General features: G+C 43.0%; 1 protein-coding gene across 2 annotated transcripts in view; it reads left to right on the top strand.

The window, feature by feature from the left end:
- Positions 1-19,501, top strand: part of slc18a2 (solute carrier family 18 member 2) — a 105,049-nt gene that overhangs the window by 8,332 nt on the left and 77,216 nt on the right. For both annotated transcript variants that reach the window (XM_062058995.1, XM_062058994.1), the window contains one exon: positions 3,637-3,982. In XM_062058995.1, the coding sequence (XP_061914979.1) occupies positions 3,637-3,982 (346 nt within the window). The remainder of the gene's footprint in view (positions 1-3,636; positions 3,983-19,501) is intronic.

Raw genomic sequence — 19,501 nt, 5'->3', positions numbered from 1 at the left:
TATACACACACTGAATTTTTTTCTGACCAAGCTATTTTTTTTAAAACGTTAACTTGTCTCTTATTCATGTTAGCATGTAAGTTAGCCAGCGATTAGCGCACTAGCTGCCCCTCTCGGACATGAGCAGTTTAAACGTGACGTTTTTAAAGCACGGCAATCAATCATTGTTTTACGTTGATCAAACTTTGAAACGATAAACAAACTGAGGTGAATTTTACCACGGTTTATCATCAACAGTGTTGGGACTAACGCGTTACAAAGTAACGCGTTACTGTAACGCCGTTAGTTTCGGCGGTAACTAGTAATCTAACGCGTTATTTTTTATATTCAGTAACTCAGTTACCGTTACTACATGATGCGTTACTGCGTTATTTTATGTTATTTTTTATGTAGTATCGGCTAGAAACAGAAGATCTGAGTGTGTTTTATTGCAGCGCTACGGTGTCGTTCGTTCTGAATCTCTTGTGTCACACGGAGGCGCGCTGTGTGTGTGTCTGAGTGTGGGGAAAGAGAGGGAGGGGAGGGGTGTGCGCAGCAACATTGGTGAGGGAGGGGCAGAGACAGAGAGAGACAGAGAGAGAGAGTTGTTAACACGCATGCGTCGCCAGGCTCAGCTTTTTATCGATAGATTTATCAGATTTAATTTTTTATTATCTATAGCAGGGGTGTCAAAAGTGTGCACCGGAGGCCATTTGCAGCCCACAGCTAATGTTTTAAAGGCCCACAGCACATTCTAAAAATACTATTAAAATAAACAAAAACATAACAAAATTGAAATAAAAAAGCTTAAAGGTTAAATGTAATTTAGAAAAAGTTGCAATGTTGACTAATAAAACAAAGCTGTTTTTTTTTCTTTCAAACTGTCATTGCTCAAAACATAATATTGAATCATAATCAATGTTATTATGAATTATAGTACACACACTCTGTCAATTATCTTATATACTCTTTATTTCTAGACTTCTAGGGTGTTTCATTATCACATCACTCTAAATGTATAGACTATAAAGTTCACAAACAAAAAGAGGGATGCTAGTGGGGCAGGCCAATCTTTCCTTATCTCTAAACTAAAACTGGGGAAATGTGTAGTGTTCTGGGCTTCAGACAAGATTTTATTTCAGAATTCCTTGAGAGAAAAAACGCCTGGTTAGGCTTTGGTATGTAAAGTTTAAGTACTTCCTTGGTTTACAGCTATGTTGTTATTATGCTGTTTGTTACTTATGTATGTTATGTTGCAGCTATTTAAAATAGTTTTGTCAATTTGTTCTGACCTGAAATAAATTGGCCCTTTGAAACATATCTTTGTCTTTGTGTGTTGTATGTAGAGCACATTGTTTGTGTGTTGTATGTAGAGCACATTGTTTGTGTGTTGTATGTAGACCACATTGTTTGTGTGTTGTATGTAGAGCACATTGCTTAGCAGAGTTCAGTGATGCAAATGCATGTCAAGTTGATCAACAGATTGTATTATTCTCCAGTGCAATAACAGTACTGAAATGAAGGCTATAAGGGCATTAATGGGAGCTTTAAAAAAAAAAGAAGAAAAAAAAAAGTAACTAAATAGTTACTTTTCACAGTAACACATTACATTTTGGTGTAAGTAACTGAGTTACTTTTGAAATAAAGTAACTAGTAACTGTAACTAGTTACTGGTTTTCAGTAATTAACCCAACACTGATCATCAATACTAGTAATCGTTACGTCCCGTATCTTGGTGTGTTTCCTGCTTTGGCAGCTTGGATTGGTGAGTGCATGCAATCCTTCTGCTTCTAGTCTGCTGTGATCCTGCTCTCTTACTATAAATATAAAGTTCCTTTTCCTGGCACTGCCGTGGCCCCGGGGCTGAGAGTGTTGAACTGAACATCCCTGCTTTGTGTCTGGCCGCCATTGTTTGTTGCACGATGTCAATTCTCATCACTTTCCACCCACATGTCCTGTCATTCGAGGCAGAACGCAGCACATCTAAGACGACGTCTTCACTGTTCTGGAAATGTCACTTTTATAATTCACATGTACTTAACACATTCAAAAACAACAACTATGTTTACAGACCAGTACATGGGTGAATATATATATATATATATATATATATATATATATATATATATATATATATATATATATATATATATATATATATATATATATATATATATATATATATATATATATATATATATATATATATATATATATATATATATAACTATAAGAAACACATAGGAAACACATGTATGGGAAATAATTGTATCTTATTTAAATGCATTTTTTCTTGCAAAATAACAACAAACAATAGCCAGCAAATACAAGAAAAGACCAACCTTGTGTGCTTATTGGAGGACAGTTAGATGTTAACTGGCTGTCCAGCTTTGCAGAAATAAAACCAGAGTTTACTGTAAATTACACATGTCACATGCAAGCATATATATATATATATATATATATATATATATATATATATATATATATATATATATATATATATATATATATATATATATATATATATATATATATATATATATATATATATATATATATATATATATGTATTGCTTTTATGTACGTTACAACTTCATTACCGATGCATTTGAAGTGGTTTTATGTCAACATGACGTCGTCAAAGGCACAGCAACTTCAATGCAGGAAATGTATTTTTACTAATGAAAGCAAAAACCAGCACCACTCTAAAATGAACTTGATATCAAATAGGAACATAACACAGCAAACAACACACAAAATAAGCCCATCGGTATATAATATATCAATCAATCAATCAATCAATGTTTATTTATATAGCCCTAAATCACGAGTGTCGCAAAGGGCTGCACAAGCCACAACGACATCCTCGGCTCAGATCCCACATCAGGGCAAGGAAAAACTCAACCCAATGGGACAATGAGAAACCTTGGAGGGGACCGCAGATGTACTCACAAATATTTTAAATTTGCATTCTAGTGATGTGTGATACCACTGATTTTCTTTCTGATCCGATACCGAGCAAAATTCTGGCTGGTATTTGCGATACCGATTCGATACCTGTGCAAATATACCTACTATGTGTCTGCAAAAAAAAAAAAAAACTGTATTTCAAATAATAACATATCACATAGCATAAAGAATACAATACATTTTCAACTCTGAAGTATATTGAGGTAGCGGCGTAAATAACAATATAGGCAAGCTGCTACAACAGGAAAATGCAGAGGACGAAATCATACAAAGTACACGAAAATGGTGTTTCAAACCACATTAAAGGAAATAAGTAAAATAATAAAAGCATTAAAATAAATAAATTAATAATAACTACTATTGGGAAAAAAGTAATTCAGTTACATGAATATGTTAACGTAAAAATAATGTTTTAAACAAAAGCACTCAACACATTGCCTCATTCACAACTTTCGCTACTTTTTAACCCTGTCTTCCTGTTAATGAAAAACATTATCTCAAATGACTTAAGTATCAAAAGTTTACATATTTTCATTTGAGAATCGATATTAGAGCATAAAGATCTGGTATCAGCAGTATCGATATTTCAGTATCAAGCCGCACATCCCTAGTGTGTACGCCGTTGCCCCCTCAAAGAGCCAGTGGTCACGTCAGGTTCAATCTTGTCTTTCTTATGCCCTCCAGTGCCCATCATCCCAAGCTACCTGTACAACCTGGATGAGTCATCGGCCGTCGTATCAAACAACACATCAGCCCAGAAGCAGACTCCCCCGGCAGCGTTTGAACAGATCGTGTCGTTGTACGACAATACGGTGCGCTCGTCGGGCTCCAACGCCACGGTCAGGGCAACGGACGGCGTCGTTCCGACTTTCACCACTACCGCTGTTGTCGAGCTGCCGGACAACTCCTCCGACTGCCCTCACTCCACCAACAAGCTGATCAACGAGAATGTCAAAGTGGGATTGTTGTTTGCCTCCAAGGCCACGGTGCAGCTGATCACCAACCCCTTCATTGGACCACTCACCAACAGGTAAGCGCTCTCCTCTTTGGCTTCCTTGTCGATGCAATAATTGTCTTCAAGCACTCTTGCAGTCCGAAACTGGAAACATGAAAATGTATTTTGTGACAGCAATGTAGTAACGAAACACATAATTCACGATTGGCTCTGTAAAAATACTCCGCTTTCTAGTTGCTAGCTAGGGATTAGCGGCACAAGCTGGCAACGTCCCACTGGGGTGAGTTTTTCCTTGCCCGTATGTGGGCTCTGTACCGAGGATGTCGTTGTGGCTTGTGCAGCCCTTTGAGACACTTGTGATTTAGGGCTATATAAATAAACATTGATTGATTGATTGATTGAATTAACAACGCTGGTCACATGGTCCACTGCAGGGACATACAGTCATGATGAAAAACAAATAAAACTGTGAAATAAATATTAAGATTTCTGCAGTCAACTTTGTTTTCTCAATCGTTTTTTAGCATTTACTTGAATCAAAATCAGTACATTTGCACACAAACCTAATAGGAGGCTTCTGGGTCTCGTTACTGCATTTCTGAGAATGTTCTCATTGGTCCAGGTCATTGTCATCTCAGGGCATTCAATCGATCCTAACTGGACTGTTTGGTTTGTCTTCGAAGATGTTTCGCCTCTCATCCGAGTAGGCTTCATCAGTTCATAGACTTCATTGGTCAGATCTAGTCTAGCGGCTGGTGCCAAAACCCCAAATGTTTAGACTCCAAACCCAGGAGGGTGTGCCTGTGCAAAGAAGGTCCGTAGTGAGAAAAACAACTGTTTTGATGCAAACCAGCAATCCTACTGTCAAAGCCAACGACAGTCGTTGAAGTGTAATTTCCAGCATTAGCATTGAGGTATTGTGTGGCAGAACGATCGTCGTGGATCGACAACTACCAGTCCAAAATAGTCGGAATCCCCCGCGTAAGCATTCCATTCAGTTGTAAACAAATGGCACAAATGGCATTCTGGTCACCTTCTGTTTCTAACTCCTGTTGGAGGCTAAGTTGCATAGTCTTTTAGGAACAGTTGAAAGGACAGTATTGTATGTGGGGGACAGGTGGTGTCGCAGACCACCTCCTCTGTTCAGGGATGGTTTTTCAACCTTGACATAGATGGCTTCCCTCACTCCTCTTTCGTACCATCTGTCCTCCCTGTCCAGAATCTGTACATTTTTGTACCCAAAGGAGTGCTGTTTCTCCCTGAGGTGCAGGTAGACAGCTGAGTCTTGGCCATACGTCGGCTTGGGGACGGCGTAGCGCGATTGGGAGAGTGGCCATGCCAGCAACCTGAGTTTTCCTTTTTTTTTTTTTGTCCTGTGCAGCTGATTGATTGATTGATTGAGACTTTTATTAGTAGGTTGCACAGTGAAGTACATACAATTGACCACTAAATGGTAACACCCGAATAAGTTTTTCAACTTGTTTAAGTCGGGGTCCACTTAAATTGATTCATGATACAGATATATACTATCATATATACTATCATCATAATACAGTCATCACACAAGATAATCACATTGAATTATTTACATTATTTACAATCAGGGGTGTGGAGGGGGGGGGGGATATGGACATCAAGTAGTGGACATAGAGAGAGAGAGAGAGAGAGAGAGAGAGAGAGAGAGAGAGAAAGAGAGAGAGAGAGAGAGATCAGAAGGCATAAGGAAAAGTATCTGCATTTGATTGTTTACATTTGATTATTAGCAATCCGGGGAGGGTGTTAGTTTAGGGTTGTAGCTGCCTGGAGGTGAACTTTTATTGCGGTTTTGAAGGAGGATAGAGATGCCCTTTCTTTTATACCTGTTGGGAGCGCATTCCACATTGATGTGGCATAGAAAGAGAATGAGTTAAGACCTTTGTTAGTTCGGGATCTGGGTTTAACGTGGTTAGTGGAGCTCCCCCTGGTGTCTTGGTTATAGCGGTCATTTACGTTAAGGAAGTAGTTTGACATGTACTTCGGTATCAGGGAGGTGTAGCGGATTTTATAGACTAGGCTCAGTGCAAGTTGTTTAACTCTGTCCTCCACCTTGAGCCAGCCCACTTTAGAGAAGTGGGTAGGAGTGAGGTGGGATCTGGGGTGGAGGTCTAGAAGTAACCTGACTAGCTTGTTCTGAGATGTTTGGAGTTTAGATTTGAGGGTTTTGGAGGTGCTGGGGTACCAGGAGGTGCATGCATAATCGAAAAAGGGTTGAACGAGAGTTCCCGCCAGAATCCTCAAGGTGCTTTTGTTGACCAGAGAGGAAATTCTGTAGAGAAATCTCGCTCGCTGGTTAACCTTTTTGATTAACTTGGTTGCCATTTTATCACAGGAAAGGTTAGCCTCTAGAATGGAACCTAGGTAGGTGACCTCATCTTTCCTGGTGATAACAATGTCACCTACTTTTATGGTGAAGTCATTGACTTTCTTAAAGGCCTACTGAAACCCACTACTACCGACCACGCAGTCTGATAGTTTATATATCAATGATGAAATCTTAACATGCCAATACGGCCGGGTTAACTTATAAAGTGACATTTTAAATTTTCCGCTAAACTTCCGGTTCCAAACGCCTCTGAGGATGACGTATGCGCGTGACGTAGCCCGGGGAACACGGGTATGCCTTCCACATTGAAGCCAATACGAAAAAGCTCTGTTTTCATTTCATAATTCCACAGTATTCTGGACATCTGTGTTCGTGAATCTGTTGCAATCATGTTCATTGCATTATGGAGAAAGAAGCTGAGCAAGCAAAGAAGAAAGTTGTCGGTGCGAAATGGACGTATTTTTCGAACGAAGTCAGCAACAACAGTACACAGCCGGCGCTTCTTTGTTTACATTCCCGAAAGATGCAGTCAAGATGGAAGAACTCGGATAACAGAGACTCTAACCAGGAGGACTTTTGACTTCGATACACAGACGCCTGTAGAGAACTGGGACAACACAGACTCTTACAAGGATTACTTTGATTTGGATGACAAAGACGCAGACGTGCTACTGTGAGTATGCAGCTTTGGCTTCTAAACATTTGATCGCTTGACCGTATGTGCGCAACTTTTTTTTGCGTATGTACGTAACTTTTTAAAAATATATAAGCTTTATGAACCTTGGGTTAGGTGAACGGTCTTTTGGGCTGAGTGATTGTGTGTGTTGATCGGGTGTTTGAATTGTATTGGCGTGTTCTATGGAGCTAGGAGCTAGCATAGGAGCTAGGAGTTAGCATAACAAAGACGTAGGTGTTTTTATGCAGGATTAATTTGTGTCATATTAAATATAAGCCTGGTTGTGTTGTGGCTAATAGAGTAAATATATGTCTTGTGTTTATTTACTGTTTTAGTCATTCTCAGCTGAATACCAGGTACCGTGAGTATGCAGCCTTGGCTGCTAAACATTTGATAGCTTGACCGTACGTGCGCGTCACGTACGTAACTTTTTAAAAATATATGAGCTTTATGAACCTTGGGTTAGGTGAACGGTCTTTTGGGCTGAGTGATTGTGTGTGTTGATCAGGTGTTTGAATTGTATTGGCGTGTTCTATGGAGCTAGGAGCTAGCATAGGAGCTAGGAGCTAGCATAACAAACACGTATGTGTTTTTATGCAGGATTAATTTGTGGCATATTAAATATAAGCCTGGTTGTGTTGTGGCTAATAGTGTTAGGATGTGGTGATGTGGATCCCAAGGATGCAGAGACGAGTTTGGGTTTTCAATTGTTCTTCCTCTTTATTTGGCGGAAGCACAAGGTAGCAAAACAAAACAATGGCGATGGTGGAAAACACAACACACCATGTAACAAACTACTGAGAGTAAAATAAAAAAACACAAAACTAAAGGCGCTAGACAAGGCTAGGAAAAATATACTTCATGAGAGAAGTGATAAAACAAGGTACCAAAATAAAACGCTAGACAAGGCTAGGATTAAACGGGCCAACCTGAGGTGAAAGGTTCGCGACTTAGTGAGTCCTCTTGCACGACCAACCGTTTGATAGCAATGGCAAAGTTCCGGCGCTCACCGGCCGTCAGCAGCCAGTTAAAATAGGCTGCTGCTAATCAAGCTCAGGTGTGTGCTGCTGCCTTGCGTCAGCTGCACTCCATACTGTGGATGAGAGAGAGAGTGAACATGGTGCAGACAATAGAAATAGGCAAGGACATTTACAGATTACCACAGTACCCCCCCCTCAACGGACGCCTCCTGGCGGCCTACCTGGCTTGTCTGGGAATCGAACGTAAAAGTCCTTGATCAAGTCCTTGTCAATTATAAGCGATCTCGAAATCCATGACCGTTCCTCTGGGCCGTACCCCTCCCAATCCACCAGGTATTGGAAACCCCTTCCCCTTCTTCTCACATCCAAGATGGTGTTTACAGTAAATGCTGGGTGACCATCAACCAGCCTGGGTGGAGGAGGCGGTACCTCCGGAGGGCTGAGTGGGCTGGATGAGACAGGCTTGATGCGGGACACGTGAAAAACAGGATGGCACTTGAGAGATCTAGGGAGATGGAGCTTGACTGCCACACGATTGATGATCTTGGCAATGGGGAATGGTCCAATGAACCTGGGAGCCAGTTTCCTAGATTCGGTGGCCAATGGTAGGTCCCGAGACGATAACCAGACCTTCTGTCCCAACTGGTAGTGTGGGGCTGGTGTGCGATGTCGGTTGGCTAAGGCCTGGTTCCTGGCCGATGTTCTTTTTAACGCAGCCCTGGTGTTGCGCCAAGCCTGGTGAGCCCGACGCAGGTGTGCCGTTACGGATGGTACGTCGGCATTGGGTTGGGTAGAAGGAAAAACTGGGGGTTGGAAACCATAGGCGACGTGAAATGGAGACAGACCGGTGGCGGAGCTAATGAGAGAGTTGTGAGCGTATTCTATCCAAGGGAGACTTTCAGACCAGGTTGCGGGTTGCTGATGACAAGTGCACCGGATGGCCGCCTCCAGGTCTTGGTTGGTCCGCTCGGTCTGTCCATTGCTCTGAGGGTGGTAGCCGGAGGATAGGCTAGGGGAGGCCCCCAGAGACTTGCAGAATGCTCTCCAGACGGCCGAGGAGAACTGTGGCCCTCTGTCGGATACAACATCAGTGGGGATGCCGTGCAGCCGGAAAGCGTGGAGCACTAATAATTGGGCTGTTTCAAGAGCAGACGGCAGCTTGGGGAGGGCTACGAAATGGGCCATCTTCGAGAACCGGTCCACAATGGTCAAAATGGTGTCGCTTCCCTCAGAGGGGGGCAGTCCTGTGACAAAATCCACAGCTATGTGTGACCACGGGCGGGAGGGGATGGGTAATGGGTGTAGCAGTCCTGCTGGAGCCTGGTGGGATGCCTTGTTCCGGGAGCAGACCCGACATGCTGCCACAAACGCCTTCGTATCTGCCAGAATGGATGGCCACCAAAAACGCTGGGAGAGGATAAAACTGGTGCGACGAATGCCTGGATGGCAAGCGATCTTCGACCCATGTGCCCAATCCAGAACGCTGGAACGGAGCCGAGGAACCACAAACAGCCGACCTGGTGGGCAGCCCCGCGGAGATGTGTCCGACTTCAGGGCCTCCAAGACCTGCCGCTCGATGTCCCACTGGAGTCCCCCAATGAAGTGGGTATGGGGAACAATAGGTTCAGGTGAGGAATCTTCCAAGGACGAAGAGTAGACACGGGACAGGGCATCGGGCTTCCCATTCTGAGAACCAGGTCGGAAAGTGATGATAAAGTTAAAACGGGTCAGAAATAGTGCCCACCTGGCCTGGCGAGGGTTCAGTCTCTGTGCGGTCCTTAAGTAGGACAGGTTCTTGTGGTCCGTGTAGACGATGAATGGTAGCTCCGCCCCTTCCAGCCAGTGTCTCCACTCCTGAAGGGCCAAGATGACCGCCAGAAGCTCCCTGTTGCCAATGTCATAATTCTTCTCGGCAGGGGATAGGCGACGAGAGAAGAAAGCACAGGGGTGCAACTTCTGGTCGCTGGTAGATTGCTGGGAGAGTACGGCCCCTACACCTGAATCAGAAGCGTCCACTTCAACAAAAAATTGGAGAGAACGGTCAGGGTAACAAAGCACAGGAGCCGACGTAAACAATCTTTTTAGCCTTAGGAACGCGGAATTAGCATCGGGTGTCCATTCGAACAGAACCTTAGTAGAAGTTAGCCTCGTAAGTGGCTCCGCGACGCGACTAAAATTGCGAATAAATCGCCGATAAAAATTAGAGAAGCCCAAGAATCTCTGGAGGTGCTTCTTGGACACCGGAGTGGGCCAGTCTACTACTGCTTTGACTTTAGCAGGGTCCGGTCTGAGTCTACCCTCCTCAATGATAAATCCTAAGAAGGGTATGGAAGATGAGTGAAACTCGCATTTTTCTGCCTTGACGAACAGTTTATTTTCGAGCAAACGTTGAAGGACTAACCGAACCTGCTGCACATGTTCGTCAAATGTCGAAGAATAAATTAATATGTCGTCCAGGTAAACGAAGAGAAACCGCCCTGTCATGTCCCGAAAAATATCATTAATGAAGCCCTGAAAAACGCCAGGTGCATTTGTAAGTCCAAACGGCATGACAAGATACTCAAAATGTCCGAGAGGAGTGTTGAATGCGGTCTTCCATTCATCCCCCTCTCGGATGCGAACTAGATGGTACGCGTTACGTAGATCGAGTTTAGTAAAAAACCTTGCGGACTGTAAGGGAGTAAATGCAGAATCAAGGAGAGGAAGAGGATACTTATTCTTGACAGTAATCAGATTAAGAGCGCGGTAGTCTATACAAGGCCGTAGGGACTTGTCCTTCTTTTCGACAAAAAAAAATCCGGCGGCTACTGGTGCGGTCGAGGGGCGAATGAGGCCCGCAGCTATTGAAGTGTTTATGTATTCCTCTAGTGCTTTGAGTTCGGTGTTCGACACCTTGTACAAACGGGTCGATGGTAAAGCCGCTCCGGCTAGCAAATCGATACCGCAATCGTAGGGTCGGTGGGGGGGAAGTGAGAGTGCTCTATCTTTGCTAAACACCGCTCTTAAGTCATGGTAGTTTGTGGGCACGTTTGTCAAGTCTATGTTCTCTACAACGGTGGTAGGTGGCGGTGTGTGAGATCCCGCTGCGGAACGGAGACAATGTAGGTGGCAGGTAACACTCCAATTAATAATGGCCGAACGAGGCCAGTCTATGCTCGGGTTATGCTTCTGTAACCAGGTTAACCCAAGAATGATGGGCGCGGACCGTGATGGCACAATCAAAAAAATTATTTTCTCACAATGATTTCCAGACAAGCGCAGGTTGAGTGGGAGTGTCTGGTGGGTTATGCTGGCTAATAGGCGCCCATCTAGAGAATACACCCTCTTGGGTACACACAGTTTTACAACAGGAATCTTATGGAGTCTCATGAACTCAAAATCCAAAAAGTTATCATCTGCGCCCGAGTCAATGAGAGCGCAAATGTCTATTTGTTGGTTAGGCCAAGAAAGAGTACCTTTTAGCTGCATTCTGCCTGCGGCCAACGAAGGAGAACGGCGACCTCTGGTGGACGTGTCCTCTGGCGAGTGAGGGCGCGCTCGTGGCCGTGCCGCGGGGCGCGGCAGTTCCTTGCAGCGGGAGATGAGGTGATCAGCGGCCCCACAGTATAGGCAGAGTTGGAGGCGAAAACGGCGTTCCCTCTCAGCGGTGGTGAGTCGACGGCCTCCCAGTTGCATTGGCTCGTCTATCTGCCATGAAGGAGAGGTGTCTTCGAGGACGAGTTGCTCCGTCTTGCAGATGGCGGGTCTAGCAGGCGCTGATTGGCTGCAAGGTGGGGCTTGTCTTCCTAGTCGATCCCTCCTCTCCTCTAGTAGGCGGAAGTCGATTTGCACCGCCAGCTCAATAAGATCATCCAGGTTCGTCGGGAGTGACAGCGGGATCATCATATGGCGAATTTCGTCCGCGAGACCCAGGAAGAAGGCGTCCAACAACGCCGAGGGACCCCAGTCACAGTCGGCCGCCATGGTGCGGAACTCGATCGCGTAATCCGCGACCCGTCGTGAACCCTGTTGCAGCCGGAAAAGGGATCTCGCTGCCTCTCTACCTGGGAGTCGTCGTTGGAATATTTGCTTCAAGGACTTGGAAAAGTTCGCGTATGTGGAGCTGGAGGTGGTCTGACGGTTCCATTCGGCAGTCGCCCAGGTGCCAGCGCGGCCAGACAGGTGAGAGATCACAAACGCTACTTTAGCCCGCTCAGAGGTGAAAGCGGACGCGTTTAGCTCAAAATGGAGTTCACACTGCGTCAGGAATTGTCTTACGTCTTCCTTTTCCCCGGAAAAACGTTCGGGTCGGGAAAGCCGTATATTGCTAGTACTAGCGGGTTGTGGAGGCTGGGTGGATGCCTGGTCAGGCACGGTGGTCGAGGTGGGTACGACGGTGGCTAACAGCATGTTGATTCGCTCCAACATGGCGTCTTGGCGCTCCGACATCCCCTGTAGACCTCGGCTCAGGTGGTCAAGCTGGTCCCCCTGCTGGTTGATCCTTTGAGCCTGGCCTTGCAATGCTCTCTTCCAGGAGTCTGTCTCTGCGGGTTCCATCGTTTTGGCCGGAACTTTCTGTTAGGATGTGGTGATGTGGATCCCAAGGATGCAGAGACGAGTTTGGGTTTTCAATTGTTCTTCCTCTTTATTTGGCGGAAGCACAAGGTAGCAAAACAAAACAATGGCGATGGTGGAAAACACAACACACCATGTAACAAACTACTGAGAGTAAAATAAAAAAACACAAAACTAAAGGCGCTAGACAAGGCTAGGAAAAATATACTTCATGAGAGAAGTGATAAAACAAGGTACCAAAATAAAACGCTAGACAAGGCTAGGATTAAACGGGCCAACCTGAGGTGAAAGGTTCGCGACTTAGTGAGTCCTCTTGCACGACCAACCGTTTGATAGCAATGGCAAAGTTCCGGCGCTCACCGGCCGTCAGCAGCCAGTTAAAATAGGCTGCTGCTAATCAAGCTCAGGTGTGTGCTGCTGCCTTGCGTCAGCTGCACTCCATACTGTGGATGAGAGAGAGAGTGAACATGGTGCAGACAATAGAAATAGGCAAGGACATTTACAGATTACCACAAATAGAGTATATATATATGTCTTGTGTTTATTTACTGTTGTAGTCATTCCCAGCTGAATATCAGGTACCGTGAGTATGCAGCCTTGGCTGCTAAACATTTGATAGCTTGACCGTATGTGCGCGTCACGTACGTAACTTTTTAAAAATATACAAGCTTTATGAACCTTGGGTTAGGTGAACGGTCTTTTGGGCTGAGTGATTGTGTGTGTGTTGATCAGGTGTTTGAATTGTATTGGCGTGTTCTATGAAGCTAGGAGCTAGCAGAGGAGCTAGGAGCTAGCATAACAAACACGTAGGTGTTTTTATGCAGGATTAATTTGTGGCATATTAAATATAAGCCTGGTTGTGTTGTGGCTAATAGAGTATATATATGTCTTGTGTTTATTTACTGTTGTAGTCATTCCCAGCTGAATATCAGGTCACCCCCGGCTCTCACAGCATCTTCCCTATCTGAATAGCTTCAACTCCCCACTAGTCCTTCACTTGCACTTTACTCATCCACAAATCTTTCATCCTCGCTCAAATTAATGGGGAAATTGTCGCTTTCTCGGTCCGAATCTCTCTCACTTCATGCGGCCATCATTGTAAACAATAGGGAACTTTGCGTATATGTTCAATTGACTACGTCACGCTACTTCCGGTAGGGGCAAGCCTTTTTTTTATCAGATACCAAAAGTTGCAATCTTTATCGTCGTTGTTCTATACTAAATCCTTTCAGCAAAAATATGGCAATATCGCGAAATGATCAAGTATGACACATAGAATAGATCTGCTATCCCCGTTTAAATAAAAAAAAAATCATTTCAGTAGGCCTTTAAGGTTGATGTGGGACCCAAACAGGATGGATTCTGTTTTACCCAAGTGTATGGATAGCTTGTTGTCAGCGAGCCAGGTGCAAGTTCTACACAGCTCAGCACTGATGATTTTCTCCACCTGTGACTTGTCCTTGCCGGATACCAGCAAGGCAGAGTCATCCGCAAACAAAAACAAAAACAATTCACAGTCGCATGCCGATGACATGTCGTTTATGTAAGGCAAATCATATAGTTGATGTAGATGCCCATATCGGCTGTTCAGAGTTACTTTACAAAAGAGAAGTGTAGGATACTTCTCTTGTTACATTATTTGTATTTGACATTATTAAATGTATTTATATTATCATTTGGTGCAGCTGGTTTCAGAGCAGGAGGGGATAGAGAGAGAAAACAAGAAAGACAGAGGGGGAAATTGTGGGCACAAGAGGGGGATAGATAGATAGATAGTACTTTATTGATTCCTTCAGGATAAGACAGAGAGACAAAAAAGACAACAGCAAACACAACAATAATAACAACAATAGAGCAACATCCGCAAATACGATATGTACAAATATGATGGTAAAAGTGATAGCAAAGAAGCAGTTAGCAAAATAAATAATAATACAGAAATGACAATGAGCATTACACTACAAATGGAGCAATACAAATACCAATAGAAATAGTGCTATTGATAATGAACAATACCAATAATTTACCTCTATTATCAACAATACAGTTGTTCAAATGCAACAATACATATACGTAATGATAACTAGAGATACAAAAGAAAGCAGAAAAATGGAGGGGAAGAAAGAGAAGCAACCTATATTAACCTTGTAGATGGTTATAGTAACAATAGGTTAAGCGTTGTCAGTGTGCCATGTGTTATCCAGTTTACCCTAGGGTAACAATGTTTTTTAATTTAAATTTTTTATTTTTTTATTTATTTATTTCAGGCAATGACATAAAAAAGTACAAAGTTGACAACACATAGTAATATAAATTAATATAGTGCAAAAGGTAATGTATGTAATGCATGATTGTCCATTAACAACGTTAATTTATGTTTGAACCTGAGTTTTCCTGGTTCGATCCCCAGCTTCTACCAATCTAGTCACGTCCGTTGTGTCCTTCAGCAAGACACTTCACCCTTGCTCCTGATGGGTCGTGGTTAGGGCCTTGCATGGCAGCTCCCGCCATCAGTGTGTGAATGTATGGGTGAATGTGGAAATAGTGTCAAAGCTCTTTGAGTACCTTGAAGGTAGAAAAGCGCTATACAAGTATAACCCATTTACTTAGTGGTTGTTTTGTTTACCAAAATATGAATCAGTGCATTCATCATTACGTTACTGCATGTGTGCGTGTAAGATGAAGAGGATGAAGGCGTGGCTTACTGGCTGATCTGCTTGTCACATCCATCCATCCATCCATTTTCTACCGCTTATTCCCTTCGGGGTTGCGGGGGGCGCTGGAGCCTATCTCAGCTGCATCCGGGCGGAAGGCGGGGTACACCCTGGACAAGTCGCCACCTCATCGCAGGGCCAACACAGATAGACAGACAACATTCACACTCACATTCACACACTAGGGCCAATTTAGTGTTGCCAATCAACCTATCCCCAGGTGCATGTCTTTGGAGGTGGGAGGAAGCCGGAGTACCCGGAGGTAACCCACGCAGTCACGGGGAGGACATGCAAACTCCACACAGAAAGATCCCGAGCCCGGGATTGAACCCAGGACTACTCAGGACCTTCGTATTGTGAGGCAGACGCACTAACCCCTGCACCACCGTGCTGCCTGCTTGTCACAATGTCGCCAAAATAATGCTTGCAGATACATTTGTACACCATGAATTTTCTTGTTTGCACTGTACAGTGTTGAATCTACTGATGTTTTTAATGTGAGTGTGACATTATTATTCTTGGAATCGAATTATAAATAGAGAAAAGAGAAGTTGTAGGCTCTGTGGTCTAGAGCCTCTCCTACTACTCTGACTTGCCACACTGGGAGCAGCGGGGCCAGATTTTGTGAGTTGTTGTTTTTTTGTCAGATGCAAGATCGATCTTTTAATGCTCTACTAAATGAATGAATGAATGAATGTAAAATCCCAGCACAGACCTGTCACCAAATTCTTTTTTGCTATTCATTTATTTTTCAAATATATTTTTTGTTGAATCACTGATATTAGTGTCAACATGATGAAATATGAGGCTATATTTCATGTACAGCATTTGATAATTCAATGACAAAAACGTACTCCTGTTACGTTTAGTCCTGTAACTCATTTTAGGAAGCTTGTAGAAAAATACAATAGTTGTCTGAGATGAACCAAGACACATTTTGAGTCATTCGATCGGTCTATTATCAGATTCTGAGTTAGAAAAAAGGACAGGTATGTTAGTTTAATTCCTTTTTTTTTTTGCTGCTGCTGTTCCATATACTGTAATATTGTACATGGTAATTGGGATTTGTTATATATTGTATATATTATATAAAAATATAATATAATACAATAATATAATATATCAGTATATATTATATACTGTATATATAATATGTCAATATTACATATATGTTATATTTTATATTGCTACTATGGTACATTTTTACTCTACTTAATACCTTCATTATCCTTTCCATCCTTACCCTTTCCATCCTTTGAAACTGAGCTACTGTGTGGAACAATTTCCCTTGTAGATCAATAAAGTTTGTCTAAGTCCAAGTCTAAATCTAATTTGTTTTAAGACAGTTACAACTAGTGTTGAGGAAATTAATTAAAAAACATAAACTACTGTAGTTTTAGTTACTAGTAAACTTGGACGATATGGCAAAAAACAAAAAGGATCCTGATAATTTTTTTTATATCATCCAATCTCGATATCATCCAATCCAGCAGTGTAGTTACTACTAGCGCACCGATATTTGCACTTGAAACTTTCTGTATTTTTATTAAAGATGATGCACATTGAGTTCAGTTGAGTTTGAGTTTATTTCAAACATGCATGCATAGAACATGATACATCACAACTTCCAGTTTCTCTTTTCAACATGTTCGAAAAGGAGTAAGAAGGAGCAGAGATTATTTAATCCTACCCCTTTTCTTTTACATAACAGTTGCTAAAACGTTTGTTCACTTTTTGTTCTCAATTTATTCACAATATACTCCATAAGTAATCACAATAAAAATAAATCAAATCGGTGAAGTATGTTACATTTCATATGGTGAGATGAGGAAGATTATTTTGAAAATGAATGGATGGATGAAATAAATTCAGAATGTTTATCATGGTTCTTCTTCTTTGTAATTTGTAAACACTTTAAATTTGAAGAGTTTCTTGAAGTGGAACATATTAGTACATTGTTTGATTGCTTTGCTTAATCCATTCCATAATTTAATTCCACATACAGATATACTGAAGGTCTTAAGTGTTGTACGTACATACAAATGTTTTAAATTACATTTTTCTCAAATTATATTTCTCCTCTTTTTTTGAGAAGAATTGTTGTATATTCTTGGGTAGCAGATTATAGTTTGCTTTGTGTATAATTTTAGCTGTTTGCAAATTCACTATGTCGTGGAATTTCAGTATTTTTGATTCAATAAATAAAGGGTTTGTATGTTCTCTATATCCAACATAACGTATTATTCTAACTGATCTTTTTTGTAACACCGTTAATGAATGAAGTGTACTTTTGTAGTTATTTCCCCATATTTCTACACAATAACTCAGATATGGTAACACTAGCGAGCAGTAGAGAATATGAAGGGATTTTTGGTTTGATTGATTGCTTGATTGAGACTTTTATTAGTAGGTTGCACAGTGAAGTACATATTCCGTACAATTGACCACTAAATGGTAACACCCGAATAAGTTTTTCAACTTGTTTAAGTCGGGGTCCACTTAAATTGATTCATGATACAGATATATACTATCAGATATATACTATCATCATAATACAGTCATCACACAAGATAATCACATTGAATTATTTACATTATTTACAATCCGGGGTGTGGGGGTGGGGGTTAGGTTTGGTTGTTATCATCAGTCAAGACGTCTGCATAACCAGGGCCTTACGTGGGGCTGAATGCTGGACTGACCACCGGCTGATCAGATCCAAGCTGAGGATGAAAATCCGACCCCCGCACAAGAAACAGCAGCCAAGAAAGCGACTGAACTGCAGGGCCCTGGATTCTCCAGAGTGTACATCTCACTACCGCAGCAAGCTAGCTACGGGGCTTTCCACCTTGGAGGATTACGGTACTACCTGTGACATGGACAGTGAGTGGGCAAAACTGAGGTCAACATTACATCAAGCTGCCTCTGAAACCATCGGCTTTACTCAGAAGCACCATCAAGACTGGTTCGACAACAGCTCGGTAGAAATACAGGATCTGCTGGACGCCAAGCGCAAAGCCCATGCTGCCCTGCTCTCCAACCCTCACTCTCCATCACTCCTCCACCATTATAAAACAACCAGAGCTGAGACACAGAAACAACTGCGGTTCATGGAAAATGAGTGGTGGCTCAAAAAAGCCCAGGAGATCCAGGGATATGCAGATGCTAATAATACCTACGCATTCTACGCTGCTGCAAAATCCATCTATGGCCCACAAAAGCGAAGCATCGCTCCAGTAAGATCCGCAGATGGACATGTGTTATTCAAGGATAAACAACAAATTCTTGAGCGTTGGGCTGAGCACGTCGACTCACTGCTCAATAAAATAAACCCCTCTGATCCATCAGTGCTCAATGCACTCCCAGATCTCCCGCCTTCTCCCTTCCTTGATGATCCCCCCATGTTCAGTGAGGTCCTTACTGCAATCAGGAGCCTCAAAAACAACAAGAGCCCTGGCCCTGACGGAATTCTGGCTGAGATACTGAAGAAGGGAGGCTATCAACTGAAGCGGAAGCTGTTTCACTTCATACTAACCATCTGGCACAGGGAGGCCCTGCCTCAAGAATGGAAAGACAGCAACATTGTCACCATCTACAAGAAGAAAGGAGATAAATCATCTTGTGGAAACAGTCGTGGCATCTCCCTTCTCTCAGTGGCCGGCAAGGTACTTGCGAAAATTATGCTTTCTCGCCTTTCATTTCTAACAGAGGGCATCCTCCCAGAGACACAGTGTGGCTTCAGAAAGAACCGAAGTACACTAGACATGATCTTCGCTGCCCGTCAAATCCAGGAGAAATGCAGGGAACAAAACAAGGACCTCTACATTACCTTTATTGACCTCACCAAGGCCTTTGACACAGTTGACCGTGATTTGCTCTGGAGCATCCTCAGGAAGTTTGGTGTCCCCCCCAAGTTTCTCAGCATCCTAAAACAGTTTCACGATGGTATGCAGGCCTGTGTACTTGTAGGCAGTGAACAGTCCCCCTCTTTCCCAGTGAAAGTAGGGGCGAAGCAGGGGTGTGTACTGGCCCCAGCGATCTTCAATCTTTTTCTGGCAGCAGCCACACTCCTATTCCGCCAGTCCATCACAAAGGATAGTGGTGTCTCCATCGAGTTTCGCCTGGATGGGAGCCTATTCAACATCCGGCGCCTACAGGCAAAGACGAAGATGTCCGGCACCAACATCCAGGAGCTGCAATATGCAGACGACTGCGCACTCCTCGCCCACACTCCTGATGCCATGCGGCATGCACTAGACACCATGTCATCAGTCTACCGCTCACTAGGTCTGGTGATCAACATCCTGAAAA

This window comes from Entelurus aequoreus, linkage group LG09, assembly GCF_033978785.1.
Source record: "Entelurus aequoreus isolate RoL-2023_Sb linkage group LG09, RoL_Eaeq_v1.1, whole genome shotgun sequence".
NCBI lineage: Eukaryota > Metazoa > Chordata > Actinopteri > Syngnathiformes > Syngnathidae > Entelurus > Entelurus aequoreus.
The sequence above is the reverse complement of the archived record's forward strand: the minus strand, read 5'-3'. Positions and strand labels throughout refer to the sequence as shown.